Here is an 18593-nt window from a genome sequence, read left to right on the forward strand (position 1 = left end):
CATTGTGTTTTTGATGCACACTTCCCTAATAAAGTGACTGTCAGCATTGAGCATCTTCTCATGTGCTGGTTGGCCCTCTGTGTATCCTCTTTTGAAAATGCCTGTTCAAGTCTTTTGCTTATTTTTTCATTGGATTTTTTACCTTTTTGTTGCTAAGTTGTAAGAGTTCTTTATATATTCTGGATCCTAGACCCTAATCAAATAAATGATTTGCAAATATTTTGTCACATTCTGTAGGTTGTCCTTTTATTTTCTTGACAATATCCTTTGAAGTGCAAACTTTTAAATTTTGATGAAATCCTATTTATGTATTTTTTCTTTTGTTGCCTATGCTGTTGATGTCTTATCTTAAGAAACCATTGCCAAATCTGAAGCCATGAAGACTTACCCCTATGTTTTCCTCTGAGTCATATGGTTTTAGTGCTTCTGTTTAGGTTGTTCATCTATTTTGAATTAATTATTGTGTACAGTGTCTGGTGAGACAAGGGTCCAGTGTCATTCTTTTGAATGTGGATGTCCAGTTGCCTAGCACCATTTGTTGAAAAGACTCTTCTTTCTCCATTGAATGTTCTTGGCATCTTTATTGAAAATCAGTTGACCATAGATGTATGTGTTTATTTCTGGAACTCAGTTCTACTCCTTTGGTATATATATATACGTATAGTTAAAGAGTTTGTTTTACTTTTATGTATTTGTGAAATTTCTTCTGTCATTTATTTCTAGTTTCTATTGTGAGAGGGAAAGATACTTTATATGAATTCAGTATTTTAAAATGTATTGAGACTTGTTTTCTGGCCTAACGGATAATTTATCCTGAAGAAATTCTACGTGTATTTGCAAAGAATGCACATTGTGCTGTTGCAGGGTGAAGGGTTCTGTGTCCGTCTGGTTATGTTTAGTTGGTTTATAGTGTTGCTCAAGTCCTCTGTTTTCGTTTGATCTTCCATATAATTTCATTGTTGAAAGTAGGATATTGAAGCCTTCAGCGATTATTTTATAATTATTTCTCCCTTCGGCTCTGTCATTTTGCATCACATAGTTTGGAGCTCTGTTTTTAGGTGCATATATGTTTATAATTGTTATATGTTCTTGATGACTGACCCTTATATCAATGGATAATGGCTTGCTTTGTCTCCTAGCAATTTTTGACTTAACATCTATTTTTTCTGATGCTAATATAGCCACCCCAGGTCTCTTTGGGTTTCTATTTACGTGGAGTATCTTTTCCGTCCTTTCAGTTTCAATCTATTTGTATCATTAGATGTAAAGTGAATCTCTTGTAGATAGCATATAGTTGGATCATGTTTTTTTTAGTCCATTTTGCCAGTATCTGCCTTTTGATTTGAGAATTTACTCCATTTATGTTTAAACTAATTACTGATAAGGAAGAATTTCTGCCACTTTACTGTTTGTTTCTTATACATCTTACGTCTTTTTTTGTTTCTCAGTTCATCCATTACTGCCTTCTTTTGTGTTTAACTGATTTTCTTTGTAGTGTGTGATTTTGATTCCCTCCTCATTTCCTTTTCTATATATTTTGAAGTTATTTTGTTAGTAGTGACACTGGAGATTATAATTTATATCTTAAATTTATTACAGACCTGTTTGAATTAGTACCAACCTAGATTCAATAGTATACAAAAACTCTGCTCCTATACAACTCCATCCCTCCTCTTTATGTTTTTATTGGCACAAATTACATCTTTAAACATTGTGTGTTTATTAACATATGTGTATGATATTTCTTTTTTCTTTTTTAAGTGTTTTTCTTTTTTTACAATTGTATTAAGATATAATGACATATACCATTTTATAAGTCTAAAGTGTACAGCATAATGATTTGACTTATGTACATCATGAAATGATTACCGCAATAGGTTTGTATAATATTGTTTTATGCAATATTTCATACAGGTTTAAAAACTATTGATGTCTTTACACTTGCCCATCATGTCCTTGAAATGAGAGGTCAGATCAAGCCTCCTTCACCTCAGCAACTTGATCTTTGTGGTACGTGTGCTGAGTCCTTGGGGTGGAGCTGGAGGGGGAGTTCCTTCCTGGGCACCCAGGGGCCCAGGACCTCCTCTAGAGCACTTAGCTCTCTTCTGGAGGTTCGCCTCACCTGACAGGTGGTTCCTTCCAGGATAAAACGCCCAGTGGTGTGCAGATGGCCAGGCCCGAGAAGGCTGTGCTAGCCAGTCCTTGGAGAGAAGGTAGGTGTCGCTCCCCTGTGCAGGTAGAGCCTTTCTGACGTTTGGGGCCACGAGGGAGTGGAAAACGCACAGTTGAGGGACTCCGCTTGCATGCTGCCCACAGCAATCCCAAGCCACCCCTCTCCTCAGCCAGTGTGGTGCTGTGGCTGGGATGGTGGCGGGCAGGTGGGGACACTGCAGGGCTCTGTCCCGTCCACAGGGGTTCAGGCAGCCGCTGCCAGGCCCATCCTCTTGCCCGACCTGAAGAGCAGCTGCCTCGACCACCCCCTGCACCAGGGGTTCCTGCACCCCACGCGGCGCCTTTGCAGCCCCTCCTCTGCTCCAGCTCCCAAGTCGCCGAAGAAGCCCAAGATGCAGGCCGATGGTGACATGTTCCCCAGCGACTGGAGCCCACCGCCCGTGGAGTTCCTGAAGCCAAGGGCCCCGCTGACTGACAGCGGGGCCCCAGCCCAGAGGCAGGCAGGCACGGCGGGGCCTCGGGGCCTGAGAAGACTGGCCCACCAGCTGCCCAAGGAGTCAAAGCAGGAGTCCCAGGACCCAGACCCCGTGGGGGGTCTGGCCTCACTGGAGGAGCCGTTCTGGAGCATGGCAGGCACCAGCCCAAAGGCTGCAGCGCCATGGGTGGACGCCCACACCTCGGTAAGCCAGGAACTGCCCCTTGGCCTCCTCTCCTTGCCGCCCTTCTTCATCCACCTCTCCTTAGTCACCCCCAAGCCACCCCTTTTTGGCCATCCTCCTCAGCCACGCCCCAACTGCCCTCCTTTGGCCACCTCACCTTGACTGTCCCTCCTTGGCCACACACACCCCGCCACCTCTCCCCAGCCCCTGGGCCCTCGTGCCTGGGAGCTTGGGCCCCCAAGGCTGGGCTGCACCGCTCCCTTTATTTCTGCTCCTAACTCCTGCTAATAAAAATGCCTGGGGTGGTACCGTATTTGATGCCGCCCCTGTGTGGGTCCCATCAAGGCTTTTGCAGCTGTGGTTGGGCTCATGGGTCTGGGCGAGGTCAGGCACAAAGCCTCAGGCTAACTGTGGTCCAGCGACCTGGGATTCCGAAGTGGAAACTTCAGTGATGAACTTTAAGCCGGGAATAAACTGTGGTTGCTGGGAAGATTGTGGGGACATTTGAGTGCCCATAGATCCAGGAAATTTATTCTAAGAATAGGATTTATTTGTAATAGCTCAAGATTGCCAATAACCAAAATGCCAATCACTGGGGAACTAATAAATTATGTTCTAATCATAAATCAGAGTACCATGGAACTGGTTTTTTTAAAACAAACAAACAAACAAACAAAAACTATCCCTTTAGTATTGATATGGAATGACCCTGAAGACATATTGTTAACTGAAAATCAGCAAAGTGCAGAATAGGGGGTGTAGCGTGCTGCCACCTGTGTTGAAGGAGAGAGTCTATGATGTTTTACTGTTTGCTTGTCTGTGTGTACAGTATCTCAGCACAGCCAGCAGTAAACACCTGTGGTCACCTATGGGGAGGGACCTGGGCGGCTGGGGATGGAGGTGAGCGATTGAATGTATTGCCTGTTCAGAAAAGTAAACAAAATAAGTAACGGGCTTCATGGAGCTTCAGTTTTATTCTTTTTCCCTGTCTCTGTCTTCCTCTTTCTTGCCCATTCCCATGTGGCTTCTCCAGATTGCCTCTGGGGACTCCGAGTGCTACGTCAACAGCTTGGATTACTTACTGCAGGAGAAGAGGTGAGTGGGGAGGGTCCATCATGGGGGTCTTCATTTCTGTGGGGTTGGCAGTAATTTCATGGGTTTGTCCTCAGAGACTCAGAGCAAATTCCTCTCAGGATAAAGCAGCCTACCCCCGCCATCAGCATGCCTCCTGAGTGCCCTGTGTGCCCTGGTGAATAACGAGTGTGCAGAACAGTAGCGGGTCAAAGGGCAGCACCTCTGAGGCAGAGAGCCCCAGACCCTCACCACGCACAGAGCCCTCGTTCCGGTTCTGTCCCCACCTCGGCGCTATTCTGCCCAGTTCATTGCTGGTTTAGGGCTTGCTCAGCTCCCACCGAGCGAAGCGGAAGAAGCACACTGCTTTGATACCGAGGCGCACAGCCTGACGATCGGCTCCACGGTGACGGAGGTGGAGTGGGGGGGCGGGGGGTAAGGTGCCAGCTTTTCCTGCGCCCTGCCCCGCGCCGCCACCCGAACACGCTTTGGTCGTTATTCCGTAGCGCTTGGTCTAGTTCACCTGCCCTCCCCCTGGGATTATGGTGAGCATGTCTCACGTGGAAGTTGGTTTCTAAAGGCAAAAGTCACATCCCATCGGAACTGGAAATCCCTTAGGGAGGCGGAGGTGGGGATGGAAACCAACCCCGGTGCTTTTTCTTTTCTGGAAAGCAAGTGCTATGGTTGGCTTGCCCTGAGGGCCCATTTGGTGGTGAAGACACTAGAATCCTGCTCCTCCATTGGCCGCGAGGACTGGGGCGGCTGGGACGCAGTGGACTTCACCCCTGGGCTTGCGCTTTGATGCACAGGAGCACGTTGCCCGCAGGCTTATTCTTCTGGTGTTCTCATCCCTTCTCCGGTGTTGTTTTTGCTCAGTGTGTGCACACTCACTTTGCGGAAGTTAAGAGGCGGTGCTGTTGTCTGATGCTTGGGTTCTTGTCGGAATGACATCTCACTGGTCTCTGTTTTTCCCAATTCCCAGCCCATGTTCTTGCCCGCAAGAGGGGGTTAAATACACGTGTGGGATGAATGATTGTTTTCTCTCCTGTGTCTACTCCTGACCCCACCCCAGAGTCATCTTCCTCCTCTGGGCTCTTAATAGCCCATGACTTTTGTTGTTTAACTCCTTTACCTGAGTATATTTTTTCCTAACCAGAGGGTAAGTTAGGGAAGGGGCCGTGTCTGTACGTTTGCACGGTATCCAGCTGTAAATATATTAGATACTCAGAAGTGTCAGCAGGAAAGTGAACACGCGCGGGGAACTACCCGCTCCTCAGTGCCTTGCATGGGAAGGTTCCTGCTCTGCCCTGTGCCCTGTGCCAGGCACTGGATATACGGATATGATGGTGAGCCCTACTCACCTGGAATTGAATGCAATGGTTCTAGTATTTCCTGTGCTGTAAAGCTGCTATGGAGGGGCCTGGAATAGTGGCATCTAACTTAGCCTGGGAATCAGGACAGGCTCCCCAGGGGGGATCCTTGGCCTTGGACCTTGGAGGACAAGAGTTGGGAGGGCAGCAGGAGTGACCACACATGTAAAGGCAGGAAGGACAGACCGTGCCTCTCCTGGCTGGCTAGGACTGGAATTCTCGGTGGCAGAGTGTGGGGAGTGGACAGAGCAGGAGATGCAGCCGAGATGTGAACGGGAGCCTCGTGAGCACAGGTCGAGTCATGGGCAAAGTTTAAGGAGGTCCTGATGCGTTTTGCCATGTGTTTAAGAGAGTGCGCTCAGGCTGCGTTATGGAGAATGGATGGGAAGCATGAGGGGGGAACAGGGTGAATGGTGATGAGACGGGGCCTCGGGGAGCTCCCGTGGGACCTGCTGCCCTGGGTGGCTGGGGCCTGTGTAGGGAAGAGGAATTGAGAATTAGGTGCACGATGTCGGGAGGACCGGCCACATTTGGCTGGAAATCATCCATCTAGTGGCTGGCTCAAAGGATCTGAACCCAACACAGGCTGGGCTGGAGGCGAAGCCTTTGAGAACCGAGGACCAGTGGGCAAAGCCAGGGTGAGCACCCTGGACAGCTGGAGGGAGCAAGGACGCAGAAGGCCAGGCGGGGACTGGTTCCCCCTTTTGGGGTTTGCGTGTGCTCAGGGCAGGAGGTGAGGGAGCCGGGCTCCGGCAAGATGATGGTCGGCACACAGGGCCTCTGGTGGGGCCGATTGAAAAGGGAAGTGAGGGCTTCCCTGGTGGCGCAGTGATTGAGAGTCCGCCTGCCGGTGCAGTGGACACGGGTTCGTGCCCCGGTCCGGGAAGATCCCACATGCCGCGGAGCGGCTGGGCCCGTGAGCCATGGCAGCTGAGCCTGTGCGTCCGGAGCCTGTGCTCCGTAACGGGAGAGGCCACAGCAGTGAGAGGCCCGCATACCGCAAAAAAAAAAGAAAAGGGAAGTGAGGCGCTCTGGCCTGGAGGGAGAAAATGGACTCAGGGGCGGGGCAGGGCAGGTGCAGTAGGGAAGGAGCAGGCCCTGGGGGGCTGCCACTTGGGGCTGGAGAGGCAGGCCCGGGGGAGCCATGGGCACAGGGCTGGACGCGGGAGGAGCAGAAGGGCTAGGCCCTGCCCCTGGTGTGTTAAAGAGCGAGCAGATGCCAGAGCAAAGTACACAAATAAAGGTGCGTTTGACGTTGTGTAGCGTAAATTGTCTTCTTTCAGGCAGCACAGCTGATGCAGTGCAGTCCCTCCCCCGCCCCAGGAATCTAAGTCTGAGAGCTGTGTGCAGGGAGACAGGGCTCCCTGGTCCCTGTGCCTAGGCCTTGCTGTGCCCTGGGAGGCCCCTGCAGCCCAGTGACCGGCCGGATGAGCAGGCACTGCACTGACCCTATTTTCACCTCTCACCTTCCGGCAGGCAACAGGCCCTGGAGCAAGAGCGAGAGAAGCTGCTTCTGCAGGACTGTCTTGACCTCAACTCCTCGGATCCTGATAACGTGCCGCTCACACCAGAGCACAGGTGCGGGGAGTGGGCACAGGTGGGAGGGGAGGCGTGTGCCCACTCAGGGCCAAGTCCCCGCACCCGCCTCTCCAGGCAGAGGGTTTAAGTGCTCACCTGCCCTTGGTTCTGGACGGTTTCAACCGCGGTTTGTGTGCTGTTGATGAGTTCTCAAGCTGCATCTTTCTCTTAATCCCACATCTGTTCATTGATTCGAGAAGCATTTATTCACCTACTGTGTGTCAGGGTCTAGTGTGGGCCTTTGAAGACACAGAGGTATAAAATACGGCCTGCTCTTCCCCAGTTGTCTGCCCAAACGTGTGGAACCAGGTCTCAAACTACAGTCTGAATGAACATTGACTTTACACGGGAAAATACAGCCACGTGACATTTTCTGTCTTCCCCTGTGTGGGGAAGGAAGGCGGCTTCTGTCAGAGCTGTCGTCTGGGCCGGAGTCTGCTGGCCCATTGGCTGGAGGGAGGGCTGGAGTCATCTGTACCATGGAGTCTGGGAGATACCTGAGGACCACAGTTGAATTCATCTTCAGGGTACCCTGTTATCCATTCATCCATTTGTCCGTCCGTCTGTCCATCCGTCTGTCCACCCATCCGTTAAACATCTGTTACGTGCCAACTTTGTGCTAGGCTCTGTGCAGACTCTGGGGGTACAGCAGGAAGAGAACCAGACAGAGGTCTCTGCCCCCGTGTTGCCCGCAGTCAGGGCGGGGAGACCACCAATGCACACGGTGAATGAAGGAAGTTGTGTGACAGGTGCTCATGAGAAAGGAGAGAGTGGGGAGGGGGTGTCAGCAGTGCCGGGAGGGCTGGAAGGTTCGGAGGAGGGGTCAGGGAAGGCCTCTGTGAGTGGCTGACTTTTCAGCAGAGCCCTGAAGATGGTGAGAGGCGGCCCTGGGAGGGCCTTGCGGCGGCAGCAGGCAGGAGAGAGGAGGTTAGGGAGGCTGCAGGAAGCTGGCTGCCGCTCATCTGAACTGGGTGGGGGGTAGACTCGGGGGGCGGGGCGCAGGAGAGGTGGGGGCGGAGGGCGCCACGGTAGTAATCCCGGAGACAGGGCCGGGTGCTGAGGAGGAGGCAAACTCTGGGTACGTCTTCAGGGTAGAACCGACGGGGTTTGCTGACGAGCTGGATGGAGGCTCTGGGAGAAAGAGAGGAATCAGAGGGACCCCGGGGATTCTGGCCTGAGCAGCCAGAAGGTCGGAGTTGTCTTTATTTAATGGAGGAGGGCTGAGTGACGCACGCTGGGGGGTGGCAGGCACGGGCACAAGAGTTCACTTGGGGGACCCCCGGGGTGAGACCAAGACAAGGACCCCCTTGTCTAGAGAGGCCAGCTTGGGAATCACCATCTATAGGTGACATTTAGAGCTGCAAAACCAGATGAGATCAGCCGGGAGCCGGCACAGAGAGAAGAGCAGGGGGGGCACAACGTAGAGGTCACGGTGACGTTGACAGGAGCAGCCCTGGGGGGGCGCCTGGGGCAAGCCTGCCTGGAGTAGGTTCAGAGGAGAATGAGAGGAGATGGCAAAAGAGGAGACTGGGCAGCAGCCGAGGGGGAAAGTGGAGCCGGGACAGATCTGTCTGTCTGTCTGTCTGCCTTCCTTTCCTTTCTCCTCTCCCTCCCTCAGGCCCCACGTGCCCCCATGTGACTGAGGCCAGGCTGGTCCACACACCCTGGATTGCCTGCCTGTCCGGGCTTTGCTTTCTCTATGCGTCCGGGTGACGTTATTCAGGTCCCAGCCGTGATGGTCTGGTTTGGGTGCTCACGCTGAGTCAGCATTCTGCATCCACTCACCGAGGGGCGTGAGCGATGACACACAGACACCTGGGGGCCCCCACTCTCAGGACCCCCAAATGGTTCTCACCATCACTGATGCCCAGAGAGGAGCCCAAGCAGCACCTTGGCTGCCCGTGTGCTTTTTGTCTCAAGTCTTTCTGCTAATTGTCTTTGGACTTGATCAGGGATCAGCAGACTTGCTGTAAAGCCTGTGAACAGTAAATATTTCAGGCTTTGAGGACCATACAGCCTGTCGGCAGCTACGTGACTGTGCTGCCGTGGCGGGAAAGCACCCGTCAACCATGTCGACCATCGTAACCGGCGAGCCTGCTTGTGTCGCACTGAGACCTCGTTTACAGAAACAGGCGGGCGAGAGGAGGCCACAGCCTGTGTGCAATTGCTGGCCCCTGGCCCGGATTAGGGGACGCCTGTCTCCTAACTGGTCCCTGTTTCCACACACTGCCCAGGGGCAGGCAAAGGGTGCCTCGTGGTCTCACGATGGCTCCCTGCAGAGCATGAGGACTGAGTGGAATCTGCGGGTTTGGGCCAAAGGCCTTGGTGGCATCATGAGTGATGAAGCAGTTTTCTATGTCGGGAGCCATGGATTTGCTTTCCAGGTTCCCCACTCCCTGGATGGATAGCCTTGGAAGTAAACATTTTGAGACATCTCTGTAGCCAGAATCATCTTTCTATCTGTTTGCCTTTCTCCTGAGTGCATCCAGGATTCTGGAAGTCATGGCCTGGATGTTTTGAAAATTCCCCACAGAAAGGGAGTTATCTGGGCATACGGTGTGCCAGGCTATGAAATTGCTGATAATTTTCTGGGCACGTGACACTTGCAAGTAGTACTTTGAGAAAGCCTTTTTTGACAGCAGCCACGGAGGTGGTTGTTTTGATGTGGGATCATTTTGATGGGACAGTTCAGTTCTCTGCTTCAAAGAAAATTACTGATGTACAAAGCCAGGAGCCTCTTCCATCCCTGAATGGGGCCGGGGGTGGGATGGGGGGGTGCCAAGCAGGGGTGTGGGTCTGGAAGGGGTGAGGCCGAGGCTGGGGGCTGGCGACCATCTGGCGGGCAGGCCGCCTGTGACTGTGAGTCACGTGGCCGCCACAATTACGCATCATAGAAAGGCCCCCAGTCATCCTGAGCAGATCATCTGCTCCCGCTCCAAGGATTGCTTGCGTCTTGAATAGACAGTGTCCTATATTCTCTGTTCTTAAAGTTAAAAGACCTTATGTGTGTGCTGGGGCGGGGGGGGGGAGGATATTTATACCACAGCATCATCCTTTATCCTCAGTTCTGGGCTGCACAGGAAATCCTCAATTAGATGCGAGAGGGTCATCTCAGAGTTCTTAATAATGCACATGCATTATATTTAATATCACAAAAGTCCCTTTGAACGATGGTTTGGGGGACAGGAGCTGAGAACTTTTTACAGATGAGCCTAGTTCTTACAAACTTCTAATAATTTGTACCTTTCTTCAAATTATAAAAACAACATAGGGAACTGTAGATAGCCAGAAACTCAAAGAGCAAAGAAATTAACAGAACAGAAAATTGTTTCACCATTTGTGGGGTGGTTTGCCAAGGCTACTTCCAAAGGCTGCGGGATCAGAATCTCCCCAATTTTCCGACGTCATTCCCATTCATTGTGCCATTTCATCCTTAGGATGACCCTCCTTACCTTAGGTCACTTGGCCAGAGCGTGACAGGTTTCCTCTGGCCAGCTGGTGGACCACCAGCTCTGCACCTCCACTTCCAGTGCCGGCCACTTGGTCCCAAATCCTCACGGGAGTCCCTGGCAGTGTCCCCTCCAAGTTCACTGCCTCAGGGCCTGGCTGAGAACCTGGGTATGGACCTTCCTCTGGTGAGAGGAGGGGGTGGCTCGTTTTATTTTGTTATTTTTATTGTTAAGTGTACGTTATGTTACCGCAAAATCAAGCCGAACACAGTTGCGTAAAATAAACGGGAAAATGTCTCTTCTTCCTTCCCCTCCCCCATACTGTTCCCTAGGGACGACCCCAGACCTTGGTTAGGCGCATCAGATGTGTGGGGGGGTGTTGCCTGTGTTTAAGAACGTGCGTGTGCATGTCTGTGTGTTGACCTGCGTGCACGCACACGCACCTCCTATTCTGCAACTTTCTATTTTCACCCACTGCGTGCTGTGCTCAGGGGATCATTCCATCCTGCGTGGTGCAGAGATCTGCCTCATTCTTAGGAATCCTCTTCACCGCCTCCCTTAGATGCGTGCCCATAGAGTCGGAATGTATCTCCCTGTTTCTTCCCTGTCCGTGCGGGCCACATGCCCATAGAGTCGGAATGTATCTCCCTGTTTCTTCCCTGTCCGTGCGGCCCATCCCTGACCCACTGAATGAGACTCCCAGGGCAGCGTGGGCCGGGGTGTCTGCATTTAGCAGGCTCCCTGGAGAGTCCTTCTGCTCAGAGGAGCTTGGGGACGCTGCTCAGAGGGAGAATCCAAGCAGTCCAAGCGGGGGAGAGTCCTCCCCTCGAGGCACCGTGCAGCAGCTCTGAGGCTGGTCCCCTTGCTGGAGGGCATTGCCGTGATCCCGTCACGCTTTTCCTGTCCGTGCAAGGGCAACCCACGCCTGACTCAACCTTCAGCGCCTGGCACTCGCCGTCGTGGGCACTCAGTGAAAGTTTGAATGCAGCCCATGGGTGGGGCAGGATCTGGGACCAGGATTCTGGCTCCTGGACCCAGGCCCTGAGGGAAGGGTTGGGGTCTGACCGAGAGTGGGAGGGGGAAGGGCTCCTCAGTCTGTATCTCTCGGGCTCCCCCTCCGTCAGCAGGTGGCGCCGTGTCCCTGGGCTGGTCCCAACCAGGCGCGGGCTGCAGGGCGGGGGCAGCCATCTGGTCCCCCCTGGCCTCCCTCCAGGCTGCAGACCAGGTGTGCCTGCTGACGCCCGGCTCTCCTGCCTCTTGCTTTGCCAGGAAGCTGGTGGAGAGGTTCTCCGTGTCACTGCAGGTCATCCCAGCAGTACATCCAGGCGAGACTGTGTTTCTACCCCGGCATCACCCTCTGCCCTGCATCCTGGACTGTTCACACCTGAAGCCACAGAGCCGCCTGGAAGAGCTGTTCCTCAGGTAAACATTGGCGCGGCATTACCAGGCCCCTCCCTCAGGGAACCCAGTGGTAAGGACCACCCCACATGAGGCAATCCAAAGCTGTGTTTTGCCAATTTGGATATGTCAGCGTTTAGGGAAACAGATGAAATAGCACACGTCAACTTATAATATTTCATTTACCAATTTAGATGTACACACTTTAAAAAATCTTACATTACAGCAGATATTAGGCATCTGTTCTGTAATTGTGTTGCCTCTCCCTCCCCCATGCCCCAGTTTCACGGAACGGCTCTGGTCACACCCATCATACATGCCTTTCGGGTTATGTCTCCATCAACACTGGGGCCACTTTCCCGGCCATCCAGCAGTTCTCCAGCGCCTGTCATGGCCACTTCCTCCTCCTCCTTGGGTCTGTGTGTGATGCTGACCCTGAAAAGTTTGTCCCCAGCCCCAGGTACGCTCTGTATAACGTTAGGACAGCCACCCTGGTCCTCCTCGCGTTAGAAGGTGTTCATGGTCATTATCACATAACCCCTGACTATGTTGATTTTTTAGGGGATTTTTGAAAACTTTACCACAATACCACGCAACGCTTGCAACTGTGAGTTCACATGTCTAAGAATAAGAGAGAGAGAAAGCGCACAGGATGCAGTGCAGTGGCCCTCCAGGGGGCTGGTGCCCTGCTGGGCCTTGGCGGGCCGAGGGGATGGAGGAGAGGCCACCAGCCCCCACCAACCCCTGCCCCAGCCTGTAAGGCACGTGGAGGTTGGGGCCACATTAGCACTTGAATGCAGGAATCTTGTTCTCTTTTCCGGCTAGTCCATCTTATTTTATAATAGAAAGATAACAATGTTTTGATGTGTTTCCTTTAAAACTCTTTATCATGGGAAGTTTCAAACATACATAAAAGTAGAGTGTACCTCCATGTACCCATCGCTCAACGTCAGTTACCAACTCAAAGCCAATCTTGGTTCATCTCTACCCCTGCCCACTAACGTTGTCCCCTCAGGATTATTTTTAAGCAAATCCCAGACACATACAATTTAATTTGGTAAGCACTTCAGTCTGTGTCTCTAAAAGACTCTGTCTTTAGACAAAACTTCAGTATATTATTACACCTAAAAAATATCGGAATTTCTTAATAGCATTAATATCAGTCAGCATTCAGATTTCCTTGATTGTCTTTTAAGTGTTTTTTAATATGTTGTTGAAATCAGAATCCAAACAAGGCCCAAATGTTGCAATTAGACAAAGAAATGTTAATGGTGAAACTGTATCCCGTGGCATTGATGCCCCAACATATTTAACCATTTTCCTCATTTTTCTCAACATGCAGGTTGTTTCCAACTTTTCCCCCCACTGTAAACAATGTGGTAGAGAGTATCCTTATACAGAAATATTTTGTCTGCAGTTCTGGAGTAGATCCCTGCATATGACGTGAGGTGATTGGGTCTGAGGGTATGCATATTGGTAAAAGTTCCCATTGCCAAATTGAAAATATTTCTGATAAAGAGATGATGAAAAGGGGGGAAAAAGGAATGAAGAGAAAGAAGTAAGATAGTGGAGCTGGAAGAAGGAGAGGGACAGAGCGCGGCTGGGCAGGGGAGGAGATAAGAGGGGAAAGGCAGGCGGCTTCCTGAGCTGCTTCTCCTCGGGCTCTGTGCCAACAGCAGGTTTTCTGTCCCAGGCTGGATGGCTGGCAGGAAGTGTTTGACAGATGAGATGGCCCGTGGTGCGGTGGCCTGGGATCCGAGCGGCTGTGCCAAATGGGGCCAGGTGGCCAGCCAGCTTCCCTGGAGCGGGGAATCCAGACCCTGCGCCCTCAGGTTTGCTCACGAAGCAGGGCAGAGATGGGGCTGCAGGGCCTGGCTCGCGGGGCTTCCTGGAGGAATGCCCGCGCCCTGCCCGCGGCCAGGTCAGGGGGCGCCTGCCATGCACCGGGGAAGGGCCACTTCCTGAAGGTCACCCTTTAGCCTGGGGAGGGGGGGGGGTCATCCTTTATTTCCTGTTTGTGCCAAGGACTTCAAGCCCAGACACAAGCGTGAGGGTTACTTGCTAGCCGTTCAATAATTATCCCGTTGTGTGCAGCCGGAAGCACGAAGATGGAGGAAGAAGAAAATGTTACTTGATCTCTCAGAGAACAGTATGGTTCAGTTTCTCACCGGAGAAAAAGTGAACACTTTGTGAGATGGCAGGTGACTTTTCTTCTCCTCATTAGACTCCTCTGTATTTTCCACACTTTCTGTGATAAACACGTATCGTTTTTATCATTAGAGGTTTGGGGGGGAAAGTGAAGGAGATTTAAAGAAATCACTTCTTGAAGTAGATTTGCTTCTTCTTGCTGTTCAGTGAAGAGGGATATTGTCTTTCTTTCCACTGCACAAAGTGGGAAATCTTGGCACAGGTTAAGCCAGCAGTTTGTCTCAGATTGCGGAGCGAGGGCGGGCGCCGGGCCTGGTGCTCCCGGCTCGGACCTACACAGGTTTACATGCAAGAAATCTCCTCCCAGAACCCACAGCTGTGGGGCTGGAGGTGGCCCGGGCCATCCTCTCTCGTTTGTCACCCGGCTGGACGTGTGACCTCAGGTCGGTTCCCTGGGACCAAAGTCACATGCTATGACAGACGCTGGTACCAGGGGCTGAACTTTTTCCTCCGCCTCTAATCCCTCCCCAGCCCCGAGTGGAAAAGCTGTAGGACCTGTGCCCACAGGCAGCTCCAAGGCAGGAGCCAGTGCCATGGGGGTGGGGGCGTGGAGATTGCCCGCTGAAGTACCCTGGGCCCCCGCAGTGTGTGCGGGAGCGTCAGGACCCATGTCTGTCCTCTGGGTGCACCGGCCGCTCTCCCCGTGAGGTGTTTGCAGTGTGTTCTCGGGGTACCTGATACGCCGACGGGGACCTCCCTCCGCGATGGCTTCAGTGGGCAGGGGAGGGGGTGGGTCGGAGCTTCACGGTGTGAATGATGCATATGCACCGGACCCCCCCCCCCCCCCCGCCCCCGAGGCCCAGGCCCCAGCTCCTGTTTTGCCAGGGGCAAGCCCGGGTGAAATAAATCCGGCAGTTACAGAGTGTGGACGGGGCTGAGCCGCCCAACTGGCTACGCCTGCCCCCAAACTCCAGAGCCAGCAGCAGTGGCCAGCCGGGTTGTTGCTGGGATCCCTGGGCTGCTAACCAGCGTGGCGCTCACTGATGTTTAAACAAAGGGAGGAAAACGAAGAGGAGCAGGGATGAGCGCTTGGACCGCCGTCTGTTGCTGTTCTTTTCCTCGGCATTTCACTTAAGCTAACATTTGAGTAGCCTGGCAAAGGCGCGGAAACTGACACTGTATAAATAACGGCGCTCGCTGTTTATCCCTCTGCCATCACTTGGGATTCCCGAGGCATTTAGAGACTTCGCCCTCTGGGACGGCCGCCCGTAAAACAGACGAGAGATGGGGGCTGGAGGGGTCCTGACGCGGGCCTTACCAGGAACCCACCGTCCAAGCAGGTCGGAGCTCCGCCAGGAGCCCAGCCTGCTGACCCAGGCTGGGGCCTTTGTTCTGTGTGATTCCCCTTTGGGGCTGATCCCCCCGCCCCCCGCAACCTTCCTTCCTTCTGTTCCCATGGCCCCGTGTCCTTGCCGCGGTGGCTGGGCGTTAGTGCATTCTGGCAGCTCCCTGTCCGGGTGGGGACCTCCCCCCCGCCCCCCCGCCCCGCCCCGGGATCCTCAGGGTTGGCAGCTGGGGCTTCGCGCTCAGCTGGGCCTGCCTGGCATCTGCTGCCCAGCAGGAGGCTCTGCTCCTCCCATTCTTGCTCCGAGACATTCTGACATTCTCAGGATAACTTCTGACCTTGGCCTTGGCTTTGCCACAAGCACAGGCACCCACCTGGACCCGGGGTCAGCATTCTTGGCTTGTGGACAGGCCGTGGGTTTGTGTAAATCTGACAGCAGTTGATTCCGTAACCTGCGGTGTTTGAGTTTGCAGCGCACACACCTGCCACACGCTTCCCTTCTCCTCCAGGCCTCCCCACGTGCTGCTGTGCAGACTCTCCTCCTGCCTCAGATCAGGGCAGTGTCTGCACGCCAGGCCCATCCCCACCCTTCCCCCAAGCGGGAAGTTACTTCTGCCGCCGGCCTGTCCTTCCACTGAGTGGTGATGGGACTCGTGGTGCAGCCGGCAAGGCAGCACTGCCTCCCTCACACCGAGCACGCATGGAGGAGAGTGCTCGCATCTCATCAGGCTGTCGGCACAGAATTCCTTGAAAGCCGTTCGCTTCGAGGCACAGCCGGACCGTGCCCTCTCGGCGTACCTCCAGCTCCTGGTCTTGCAGACTAAGCCTAGCTCAGCAGCAGTGAACCCAAGGCGGACTGAGCATTTCTCTGGCAGAAACTGCACTGCAGAATGGTGTAGCAGAAGGGAGACATTCTCACCCAAGGGCTATCTCTCCCTCTGAGCAGCAGTCGGAAGTGTGTTTATCTGAGCCTACAGGGGCTTGTACAATCAATTCCCCTACTGAGAAGCTGGCGGGTGCCCCCCGAGCAGAATGCCAGAGCCAGAGTCTCCTAGAGTCCCCGGAGCCCCAGCCTCCTTACCACATGGCCCCTGGCCAGGTCCTGCCAATTTGTGAGGCCCTCCAGACATGGTGTGCTTGGGTATCGTCTAGTGTTCGGGGTGCTGTGCTTGAACCACGCATGCATCGCGGGAGTCAGTCCATGAAAGTGTCCGTGTGACTGAGCACGGGGATCAGAGTGGTGTGTGCCAGCAGCCCTGGGGTGCACACGTGTGTGTTTGTGCAAATAAAGGACTGTTTTAGAACGGCCAGCTTCACAAGCACAGGAGCAAAGCTGCTTTCTCTGAACCTAAATGATTTAAAAAAAAGAAAAAGCCATATACAATTTGTAAATTGCCTGGATATACTCAAGCAGACAGCAGCTTGGCTCGGAGGAGAATCTTTGTTTTGGAGCATTCTGTTCCTGGCAGATTAAAGTATGATGTCCTTTTTGAAAAGGAGAGGAGGAGGTTGGGCTGACCGAGGAACTTTCTCTCTCGAGTCATGACTTTAAATGCTGTCTGAAATGCTCTTTGCCGGGATTTGGCCATTAAAAAAGAAGAACAAACACGAAGTTACTCTTTCATTTTCTGGAATCCTTATTCATTGCCTTTAGGACGTTATCTAGAAAGAGAGCGAAGAGGCATTCACCAAACACGGACGGAGCGGGAGAATCCTACCCCACACCCAGCCTCCACGGGACGTCCAGGAGTACAAGAGGGTGATGCAGTCCAGCCAGCCCCTCTGAAACGAAGCACGTTCTACCAGAGGCCCTAAAACCGCACAAAATATATCAACTCCTCGTTGTACAGGGACCTGGGATCCTGTGGGTCCAGATGATCTATCGGGGCAACAGTGTACTCAAAGCAGGGCTCCTCTCCACGCCAGCAGCTCCTGGCGGGAGGGAAAGGCCCCGCGGGATCCAGTCGGGAATGGAATCGCAGGTTAGGGCCCCAGGAGTATGGAGTCTGAGCGCCCTTCCCCCTTGGCCCTGGGACCGTCGCTGCTCACGTGGTTTCCAGAGGATCCCACGTGGCACCCTTGGTTGTTATTTCCTTCCCAAAACTTCCCCGTCTTGGGCCCCTTTCTGTTACTTTCCCATCTTCTCAGGTGTCCCCTTTGTTTCGGAAAAACACAAGACGGGGCAGACACGCTCTGTGTAACCAGACCCCGGATGCTGGCTCCACGTGGGCCCCATGGGTAATTCTGTCCGCCCGCTGCAGCCCGGAGCCCTCAGCTAAAAGGTGCGACTCCCAGGCCCCTCTCCTCATTGCAACGCAGGTCCTTTTCACAACCCTGGTAAATACCTCAGTTTCCTCCCACCCCCGTCAAATGGGAAGGACAAACTGTATTCCTCAGTCGTGTGTTTAAAACACTGTGAAGGGAGTTCCCTGGCAGTCCAGTGGTTGGGACTTAGTACTTTCACTGCCATGGCCCGGGTTCGGTCCCTGGTCGGGGAACTAAGATCCCGCATGCCGCACGGCGTGGCCAAAGAAAAACCAAAACCAACCAAACAAACAAAAAACCCTACTGTGACATGTGTTCGTGGACAGCAGATGATTCTGATGGTGCCACGGGTTGTTTTACCTTCCAGCGGGTGCTCGCACCAGGGCTCCACCAGCAGTTTTGTCCAGAGCAGGGACTGACGCGCTTCTAGCATCCCGGTGAAGCGGAAATCTGAACCATCCCCCTGAACCCAGCCTCGCCAAGACAGGCGTGTTGAGGAGGCTCCCTCCCTGACCTCGCTCCTCTGTCCCTTTGCTCCCACAGCTCCCCGCCGGCCCAGCAGCTCTCCTTCCTGCGCAGCGGCCTCCTGAGCAGCCTCTACCTGCCCTCGGGCCTCCGCCCCGTGCCCCTGCTCCGGTGGCTGTTCCAGGTGAGCACCGCGGCCTGCCGCCAGGGGGCGGGAGCGTGCCGGCACAACAGTCTGGGCAGGGCCGCTGGCAGGGGGGGCTGGGCACCCACCCTCTTCTTCTGGCCTTGGGTGCTGCTGGGTTTGTCCCAGCTGAGGCTGGAGGAGGGAGGGGGGCTTGTGATGACAGAGACAGGGAGGTGCAGGGACCGGTCTGTTGTCTTCACTCCGGTCCCCCCAGAGCGTGTGCCTCACAGGGTGTTGCTTTGCCCCCAGAGGCCCGCTGTGTGATTCCGGCAGGGCCGCTCAGCAGGTGTGAGCACCTGCTCGCCTTGTGTCCAGGCTCATCTCCAAGTCACAGGTCCCGGCCCTCGTCCCATGGGCAGCGGGAGCACAGCTCTGCGGCAGCCTTGCAGGGGTGAGGGCCCTGGTGAATGCTGAGCTGTTTGTTTGTGAGGGCCCTGGTGAATGCTGAGGTGTTTGCCTCCCGCCGTGGAGTTGTAGGTCGGCTGG

At 53.6% G+C, this 18593-nt stretch overlaps 1 protein-coding gene across 1 annotated transcript in view; it reads left to right on the top strand.

Annotated features, from left to right (window-relative positions):
- FAM178B (family with sequence similarity 178 member B) overlaps positions 1-18593 on the top strand; it is a 94770-nt gene that overhangs the window by 10752 nt on the left and 65425 nt on the right. The window contains 6 exon segments of the mRNA XM_060170005.1: positions 2144-2213; positions 2413-2834; positions 3865-3926; positions 6749-6850; positions 11569-11721; positions 17999-18104. Of these exon segments, the coding sequence (XP_060025988.1) occupies positions 2144-2213; positions 2413-2834; positions 3865-3926; positions 6749-6850; positions 11569-11721; positions 17999-18104 (915 nt within the window).

The sequence above is a fragment of the Lagenorhynchus albirostris genome, chromosome 13 (genome assembly GCF_949774975.1).
Source record: "Lagenorhynchus albirostris chromosome 13, mLagAlb1.1, whole genome shotgun sequence".
Taxonomy (NCBI): Eukaryota; Metazoa; Chordata; class Mammalia; order Artiodactyla; family Delphinidae; genus Lagenorhynchus; species Lagenorhynchus albirostris.